General features: G+C 37.8%; 1 protein-coding gene across 1 annotated transcript; it reads left to right on the top strand.

Annotated features, from left to right (window-relative positions):
* The first annotated feature begins 643 nt into the window (after positions 1-643).
* On the top strand, positions 644-7347 carry slc52a3-2a (solute carrier family 52 member 3-2a). The gene is made up of 4 exons (XM_074687161.1): positions 644-678; positions 3258-4287; positions 6697-6820; positions 6914-7347. The coding sequence occupies exons 2-4, from the start codon at positions 3275-3277 to the stop codon at positions 7121-7123; spliced, it is 1347 nt and encodes a 448-aa protein (XP_074543262.1). The 5' UTR covers positions 644-678; positions 3258-3274; the 3' UTR covers positions 7124-7347.
* Positions 7348-9859: the final 2512 nt, after the last annotated feature.

Here is a 9859-nt window from a genome sequence, read left to right on the forward strand (position 1 = left end):
TATCAATCCATCAATCAGTCTCCATTTATATTACAAGAAATCACAACCGTTGTTATTTCAAGACGCTGTCCAAAGGAAAAAAATAATAATAATAATAAAAAATGGTCAGCTAATATTCTCCAAAAGAGGCAATAGCTAGCATGTTTCTTTCCAACAGTAACAAAATGTTAAAAACCCTCCACCAGAAGAGCTCAAAACATGATTATTTCTGTAAAAACTGAACAACACTTTGTTAGCTTCACAAAGTCATGGGCTAAGCTAGGCTAAAAAAAAAAGCTCACAAAGGTTTGTTTGTGTTTTTACAGAAGTTTCACAGCTGAAAAATGTAAACGCTTCATTTTCACCTCTGCTCCCATGATCGCCTTAGGCAGCATTAATGAACTCTGCAGGCTCTGGATGCATCAAAAAAACAGAAAAAAAAAAACAGAAATATCTTTGAGTGGGTGATGAGCTGCAACTCACAACATGTGATGCTTCACAGACGACCCTAAAACTCCTGACGGGGGTCGGTATTTAATGCTGAGACAATGACCAGTTAACTAAGCATGTGTCATGGTTGGCTACATGCTCTCACACCCACTCACACCAAGGAGGGTTTAATCCCCTGACGCATGCACGCAGCGTTTACTGCACAGGACTTTGGCTTCAGAAAACTTCAAACTTGCCACCCAGCAGCATGTGAGTATCTGCAGGATGCAAACGCTCAGATATTTGGTTTTAATATCTCAAATGGATGAAATTTGTTCACAGGAAAGAAGAGAATCGAATGTTTTTCATGGCTTTTTTTGCAGAAATGTTTAATTATAGATTTACTGGATGATTCTCTTATAAATTGTAACTGTTATAGACACTTTCACTTAGTTAAAATATAACTCACATCTTTATGAGGATTGTTCAAAATGATTGTGCCTCCAGACTCACCTTCTTTTCCTTCACACCCTGCTTTGTTTAGTCTCCTTTCTGACTTTTTGCATTATTTTTCAGATCATATTTGAACTCTTTAACATCTATTAAAGACTCTTCGGCATGCACTCCTGCTTTTCCCAATAAACAATGTACTGGTCACATGTTTTCTCAAGTTATGCAATGGTTACTTATGCAGCAGGTGGTTGTGTTTTCTGCGCTGTATGCTGTGTGTTCAGAGCAGATTTAACCCCACTGCCTTCTGATAAAATGTAAACAACTTCACATGGATTAGTCTTTGCATGTAGCAAATTCAAGTTTGAGATTTGACAGTTTTATTTGCCTCAAACCAGGAAAGACAAGACTTCAGGAAACATTAACTAAATATAGTAATAAGTCATCTACTTAACCGTTAACAAGTGTTGGCAGAGGGATGATTCTTCAGGCTGATATATTCATCTGTGGCGTCAGGTTTATGGTTAGTGTTTTGGATTTGTTGGCAGGTTTTTTACTCTGCTGTCAGGTTTTTTTTCCCTAAGGTTCCTTAAGGAGACTTTGGTGGACATCACAGGACTTTAACCTCTCAAAATGCATGCTAATTTCTAACTGTTATCTTATAAATATTAGCCATCTTATGTAAACTCTTTATGCAAGAGCAGTTAGTGACAAAGCTTCCTTAACTTACCGTTTTCCACTTTTTCCATATAACCAAAGACTTCTAGCAGTTAACAACCCAGCTTAAAAATAAGTGACAGGCAGTGTTTGTGTGCAAGTTTAAGCAAAGGTAAATTATTTTCTTACAGTTTCAAAGGAAATTTATCAAACATATTTTCTTGAAGCGCTCTCAATGGGCAAAGACTGGTAAAAAATAAATTCTGATTTATTTATCTTGTAAAGACTACTCAAGGCAAAGCTCACATTTTGGCTCAAATATGAAACATTGCAAGAAACTGAAATCTTATTAAGTGTTTTTGTCTTATTTTAAGAAAAAACTGTCTTATTATACTTGATATGAGCCAAGTTCACTGGACCAGTCTAGAAAAAAATGTCTGCCAATGGAACAAGAAAATTTTTCTCAAAATTGCTTAAAACTAGAAAAATGTCTTAAAACAAGTTACTTTTTTCTAAATCCATTGGCAGATTTTTTTTTCACTTGTTACAACCAATTCAGACCTCATTTTTGTCTTAGAATAGCTTAAACAAGACATTTTTTTCTGGATTGATACATTGAATGTGGCTCATATTGAGTATAATAAGAGACATTTTTACTTAAAATCAGACAAAAACACTTGTTTTTAGTTTTTTTTTTTTTTTGTTGTTTGTTTTTTTTTTTTGCTGTGTAATCAAACAGACCTAACACTGTATCTTCTATAAGTCGGTCATTCATTTAGTTTCTTTTGGGAAATGTTCACAGGAGCTTTCTTAAAGTATGTTGACAGTTACTTGTAAGGATCTTCAGGTCTTAGTCGTTTTCTTTGGGTGAAAGAAATTAATACCATAGGCCTAATTGTGGAGAAAACAGTGTTTGGTGGCAGCTAAATGTGTCGTCAGCTCTTAGTGTCAGAGCTAGCACAGTGCTGGCTAGTCTACACTTGACTTTGTTCACCATCTTGCTAGCTTGATTGAAAACTACCATGAGCTAATTCCCAAAGTCAGCTAATGCAGTCAAGTTATAAATTGTAGATTATAACCAAAAAGTTAAGATAAATATTTTAATATTTTGCCAGTGGTGATACCACTAGAAAGATTGGCGTTCTATACAAAGCTGGTGGAGCTGTGAAACTGACAACACACCAATTCATTGAATTTATTGACAGAGCTGTCAGAGTAAGTCACACCTTTTTTTAAAAAAAATTAAATAACTCATTGAAGATGAACTTCTCAAAAAGATTAGCACATTAACCATCATTCTTTTGTAACAACCAGCCACCAGGGGGAGCTCGAAACATTTTGGCCTCACTTGGGTGAAGCTATTACACTGACTATGTTTAATACAGCTACTGGTTGAGAAATTTCACTCAACTACAGAGGTAGACTTCATTGATGCATTTGATAAGAATTTTTTCCAGATATTCCAGATGTTATTATAGCCATACCACATATTCCCCTGAAAAACATTAATGTTTCTGAAGTACAAGCTTAAAAAAGAAAATCTGTGTTTGGTGTTAAAGGACAATTTTAGGGGTTCATCTATTCAACCAGATTTGATCATTTTGGTTAGTTGTTGAGAAATTTTATAAAGCGCCAGGGTTGAGGTTTTAGAGCTCCTGTGAGATCAGGGTCTATACATTTGGCATCACCTGACAGCTGAGTGTCTGTGTTATAACTTTCAGACCTTTCTCCTCTTTTTCTAGATAACCACACCTCCAAAATGTCCCTCCTCACCCACCTGCTGGCATGTCTCTTTGGGATGGGTTCCTGGGTCTCCATCAACGGCCTCTGGGTGGAGCTCCCTCTCATCGTCCCCCAGATCCCAGAGGGGTGGCTGCTTCCTTCGTACCTCTCGGTTATCATCCAGATGGCCAACATCGGCCCCCTCTTTGTCACTCTGATGCATCGCTTCCATCCTGGCACCCTGAACGAGACCGCTGTAATATATTTGATCATCGTGCTGGGAACGGTGGCGAGCTTCCTGCTGGGGTTCTTCTGGACGGAGACGGTAGTTGTAGCTGGTGTTCCTCGCAGTGTGGCCCTCCTCGTGTTGACTTTCTTCCTCTCGACTGTCGACTGCACCTCCTCTGTCACCTTCCTTCCCTTCACGATGCGTTTAAAGCCCCAGTATTTGACCACGTATTACATCGGAGAGGGCGTGAGCGGCCTCCTGCCTGCTCTGGTGGCTTTGATTCAGGGTGTTGGTGTCGTCCACTGCAAGAACAACACGGTGTCACTAAACTATACCCTAAATACTTCCACCAGTGCCTCGACCTTTGACCTCAGGGCTGAATATCAGCCGGCGAACTTCTCTGTGGAGGTGTTTTTCTTCTTCCTGACTGCCATGATGCTGGTGTGCTTGGTGGCGTTCCTGTTGCTGAACTACCACCCATCTGTTGCCAGGGAGCAGCCGAACACTTTCTACAAAAACGGGGTAAAAGACAAATCTTTGACAAAAGGGAAGTCGGCCGAGCAGAGGCCCATGATGGATCCCTACAGGGCTGAAAACCCGGAGCAAAAAAGCAGCTTTGGCTCCGGCTCATACAGCTGGATGCAGGTGTTTTATATCTTTGGGATCCTGGCCTGGGTGTGTGCTTTGACAAACACTTTGGTTCCTTCAGTGCAGTCGTACTCCTGTCTGCCGTACGGGAACAACGCCTATCACTTATCTGCCACCATGGCTGCTGTGTCAAACCCCCTCGCCTGCTTCATCGCCATGTTCTTCCCCATACGGTAAGCTCGCTGTGTCACAAAGTCTGACTTTAAGTTCTACAATTTCTTGCTTTTGTAGCTCACAAAGAGGCAACAGAGTTAAATTCAGTCTGTTTTATCACCAGCTTAGTAACTTCACACAGGAGCTTTAAATATATTTTTAAGGAGCTTTAAAGAGCAAGTAAAATCCCACAGTTTCAATAGTTTTACTTTTATCAACTTTTTTTCATTTAGGCTTAAAAAATTAAGCTTAATACTCTTTATTAAGTTAAAATGAATAAATGAAATTTGGTTTCTTCTCTAGTTTCTGGCCTTTGCTGCATGTTATTCTCCCTCATTCTCCCTCATATTTAAGTCTACCTTAAATTGATTAAAAAAAAAAAAAGACAAATGAAAGGAACAGAAATACTGCCATCACCTGGTACAAATCAGTCAGATATTTTGCACATGAGGAAAACATGCAGAATAAATAAATAAATGTTGGGATGAAATTCTAAAAGCAAAGATTTTCAATCAGTATCATGAAGAGCAGAGTATGGCGTAGTTTCTTAAATGTACAGATTTAGATTATTTTTTCTTTTGGTATTTACAATGTGGCTTTGATTTAATTTGTGTTTTAGTATTGAAAGAAAAAGGAGTGCAATAAAAAAAAGTCTAGACTTCGCACTACCTCTTTTAGAACACGTAACATTTTTGTTGAATGTAAGCAGATGTTTAAGTTAGCGTTCTGTACTTTATTGCTTATTCTTAACTCATATAGTAATGTATATAAATATGTACTTCTGATTTTTTTTGTGTCCCTTCTAAAAACATATACAACTGAAATCAAACAGTATTTCCAGAACTAAGATACTGTATCCGGTTTCTGCACCAAACATTTTAAAACACAAACACTTGTTACGTTTACATGCAGTCATTAACCTTGTCATACACATGTTGATTGTTTACAAAGCTCTGAATGAATTAGGACCAAAATATATCAATGAACTTTTGATCCTGTATAAACCATCAAGACCTCTCAGGTCATCTGGATCAGGTCTGCTTTCAATCCCCAAAGTCAGAAGCAAACATGGAGAGGCAGCATTCAGCTTCTATGCTCCAAATATCTGGAACAAACTGCAAGAAAATATCAGGTCTGCTGAAACTCTGAGCTCATTTAAATCCAGGTTTAAGACTCACCTTTTTACAGCTGCCTTTTATATTAGAGCATTTTACAATTCATTTTAATAACTTTTTTTTTTTTTATCGCACAATTATGCAACTTTGCACTGCAACTTTTATCTTAAGATCTTTTTTCAAATCTATTTTAACTTTTTTTAAAAATATATTTTGTTTCATTGTGTCTTATTTTTAATCTGCTTTTTAATTATTATTATTATTTTATTTTATTTTTTTATCTGTAATGCCCTTTAAATTGCCTTGCTAAAGTGTGCTGTATAGATAAATTTGCCTTGCCTTCAGATTCAGAATACCAGCTATAACCCAGTTGCGCAAGGGCCATGTCAACACCAGTAACCCTTCTGAAAAAACGGAATACGCTCAAATTCGGTTTTAGAAAAACAGAAAAAACACCCCTAAGGTGCCTTTTTTCTAACCCAAATATTTTGTCATGTATACGCCTATAGAGATATCCCCATTGAAAGGAACATTTATTTGTGTTCTGAGCATTTTCTGTTTGCAAGGAATCTTGGTCTTTTAAATACAGGAAGTCTGCTGTGCTGCTGTTGTTGTTGCCATAGATACAGCAAGATAAGGTGGAGATGACACACATTTCGTCATGACTATTTCTGTGCGTCGCCGTTTTGATCGGGACGCCATGTAAACAGAAAGAACTCTGTTTGCTCACACATGTAAACGTTCCAGAAACTGGAAAATTGACCTTAGCTTGAATATTGTCTGCATGTAAACGTAGCCACTGTCAGTTTAAAAATGACAACTAAAAGCACCAATTAGCACCACTAATTAAAGCTCCTGAGAGGAGTTTTTAGAAGGTCACAAAACCGACTGAATTTTAGAGTGATGCCTCTTTGTGACCGACAAAAGCAAGTGTAATTATGAGGAGTATGATTTTCAATTTTCATACAGGGACTGTGCCTTTTTTTAAGCGAGGGGGTAGGTGTCAGACCAGATGACTGGCAGCACATTAAAGCAACATTTATCTTTCATTTTTAAATATTTTTTTCTTTTTTTTTTAAATCAGAGAACACCAATTACACACGTACAAGTCTAAGAGGTGTTACTGTTCACCAAATTCAAAACATACAAAAAGTTCCTTATAAAAGCTTTAATAGCTGGTCAGGTATTTAAATGTATACTGTTTATTTGCATTAAATTTCACTCTAACCATTAAATGAAACATTGATAAGTGTTATTCTTAAATCAAATCTGCTGAAATATCAGATAATCAGAGAGAAATGTGTCGTCTCACAGGTCTTTGGTGCTGATGGGAGCTCTCACAGTGATAGGCAGTGGAATTGGAGCTTACATCATGAGCATGGCTGTGATGAGTCCCTGTCCCCTGCTGGTAAATGACACTGCAGGTGGTGTCATCATGGTGGGTTCACTGTAACACATCATTCACTTAACTTCCTGTTTATTTGAGTCAAACTGTCACTCTGATCTAACTTTCCTCCCTGTTGCTCCTCAGGTGCTGGCCTGGATCCTCTTTGTTCTCACTCTGTCATATGTAAAAGTGATCATAGGTGTGATTCTGCGGGATGAAGGCCACAGCGCCCTCGTGTGGTGTGGAGCTGTAGTGCAGCTGGGCTCTCTGCTGGGAGCTGTGACTATGTTTCCTCTGGTCAGTGTTTACAGCTTCTTTTCATCAGGCGACCCATGCAACACAAAATGTCCTTAAACACAGACGTCACAGAAGAGACCGGACAGGAGGCAAGAAATAAAAGCAAGTCTAAACAGATTTAATCTTAGATAAAAGATTAATATTTCTTCTATTGTATTTTTTCAAACTTACTTTTTTTTCCATGACTGAAACAGTCACCTCTTTGTGTGTCCTGTGTTTATAATTCTGTCTTTACTGATGTTGAGTTTTGCGATTATTGACGTCTGGAACCGTTTGTAGATATTAAGAGAATTTGTGTTTAAATACTGGCATGTCACACAATTTTCCAATCATTTACTTTGTTTGTATATACGTTTTTATTGATTTGTTTATTGTATGATAAGTCATTGCACTGTAAATATATAATCATGATACTACCAAAAAAATGCATTTGTTTTTACTAAACAAGAACAAAAGATAAACTCTCTGGATATTTTAAAAAAATCAAAAGATTTAGTAAGAAATAAAAGAAACACAGGGAAGTGTCCAAACAAGTGTTTAAACTTTGAAACATTATTTTTTTATGCAATTTTAGGTTAAAACCAAAGAAAAATGACAGAAAGGTTGTTCCAGGTTATGCACTAGTACAGATAAGTCTTAATCAACTACATTGCAATGGGTTACATCCTCTGGTTTATGAGTTGCATTTGCCAGCTCTCACCAACAAGAGTGAATTATAGACCTGGGCTTAAACACATGAAAATAATGATGGACAACACTTCAACACTTCCATACTCAGAGGGGTATTTATCGAAAGTCTTTGTTTTTTCAGGGCTACAGAATCATAGTGTCATCAGTTTTAAATAAGATGAACCCCTACTGTTGACACCATTAAAAAACTTGGTCATACTTTTTTAGGCAAGAAAACATGCAGCGTTTTTATCATTCTTAAAAGAACTGTGAGAACTGTCAGTGATATTGAAATATTCTCACTTTTATTTTTATTCACAAAACACAATTCAAAAAGAGATTATCAGCACCACTTTAAGTTAGATCTAAATGCTGTTTCTCTTCAGTATCCATAGTCTGGTCCCAGGAGAACATGAATCCATTTGTGGCACACAGTCCAAAAGTCTTGCCTGATCTCAATGCCCACACTTACCAAAAGCAATGTGGCATGAAACACAGGGTTTCTCTGGGAAGCCTGCAAACATGGCAGTTAAACATCACTCAGAAAAAAATAAAAAAGATAGGTAAGAATGGCGGCAAATGAACCCAGTGTTGACGCTTTATAAATACTTGTCTTAAGCCTACCTGTCATAATGAATAAATATATAAAACAACCTCAATCTGCCTACATCTATATCTCTTTACACATCCTGCATGTTTTTAAAAGCAGTTTAATCAATCTAAAAGTATAAATATATAGTTTTTTTTATAAAACCTATTTCTTTAATTTTGTGGTTGTTCTGGTAAATAATCAGTCATTTCTACACTTTATCAATAATTCCTAATGCTTTTCAGTTGAGCTGCATGATGACAGATTATACAAGAAGCGGCAAAGTGTCCCACTTATAGTTACACCCTTGAGGGGAGGGTTTTGGGGGACACTGAGGCCCCGTTCGCGACGTTTCATCGTTGTAGTAAGCATGCCAGGCCTGTAGGTGGTGCTATAACTGTTTTGTCCAGAAGCCGCTTTTGGGAGATCTCCACCGAAGTAGAGTTGAGCCAATCATCTGGCGTATTGGGGTTTACTTGGTGCAGAAGTGGAGCAACAGATGCACATTTTGTTGAAAGACAGTCAGCAGATTCAGCAGATTGAGCATCACAAGCACAACACGGTAGTTCGCGACGATCGTAACAGCTGTACTGTTGTCCTGTTGTATGCTGTCGCCCAAGGCGGAGCGTGACGTCAGCGTTTTCACTGAAAACGCCAGCTTACTGTTTACACGGCAACGGTGTTGGCAGCGTTTCAGAAAAATCCCACTCTGGAGGCCTTTTCCAAAAAGTTTGCATTTTGGGTCGGCTGAAACACTGTTTCTGCGTAAACGCGAGGCTGAAACGCAACAAAACTTTTGCGTTTTACCATTGTCGTGTAAACGTAGAGTCAGCTGGTGGTACATCTTGCAAACATGTCTCATAGCACAGGGCTGTGAGTAATACTAAACAGATAGTCTGCTCACCTTCTAAACTATGCTAAAAACTAGGTTTATGAAGCTAAACTGTGATATGTTAAAAAAAAAAAAGGACAGCTCTACGGAACTATGAATAAATATATTACATTGTTGCTTTGCATCCTGCAAAAAGTTGTCTTAAACCAAGAAAATATGTGCTCATGGGAATCAGAGTCTTTATCCCCAAAAAACACTACCAAATCTGGCCAGAGGTGTCACTGCAATCAACACCAAACAGAGAGTCCTGACAGCGCCTCTCAAGTGTAGTCCTGTACAAAGGTGACATTGCGAAAAAAGCAGTAGAGCTCCACCTACTTTCAACCTGAGTGAGTTAGAGCATTAGAGAACCGGCTTCAAAGCTGTTGATTAAAAGTTCATTATTTCCTTCTAACTTAGACTATTTTTGCAACATTTGTTTTCTTTAGTCGCTTCAAAACACGGATGTGTCAAAAAACTCTTCAGCTTGATCTAGACTTCATCTGTTATCAGAGGTTTCTAACTTTGAGCAGATTTAGAGATTTTCTTTCTTCTCTCAAAGCATGGAAACAGCTTCCCTTGGGTGGAGAGATAGATGATCGGATGCACAACACTTGCAATTGACAAAAACAAAATACTAATAGGAGTTGTCACACAGGTATAC

This window comes from Halichoeres trimaculatus, unplaced genomic scaffold, assembly GCF_033239565.1.
Source record: "Halichoeres trimaculatus isolate MK-OKI-2021-1 unplaced genomic scaffold, fHalTri1.1 fHalTri1_scaffold_14, whole genome shotgun sequence".
In the NCBI taxonomy this organism is placed as follows: Eukaryota; Metazoa; Chordata; class Actinopteri; order Labriformes; family Labridae; genus Halichoeres; species Halichoeres trimaculatus.

Bases quoted from the DNA above. Each gene is read 5' to 3' on its own strand.
- slc52a3-2a (XM_074687161.1), top strand. From the start codon at position 3,275: ATGTCCCTCCTCACCCACCTGCTGGCATGTCTCTTTGGGATGGGTTCC. The intron at 4,288-6,696 runs GTAAGCTCGCTG...GTCGTCTCACAG, and splicing joins GCCATGTTCTTCCCCATACG to GTCTTTGGTGCTGATGGGAG. The intron at 6,821-6,913 runs GTGGGTTCACTG...GTTGCTCCTCAG, and splicing joins CTGCAGGTGGTGTCATCATG to GTGCTGGCCTGGATCCTCTT.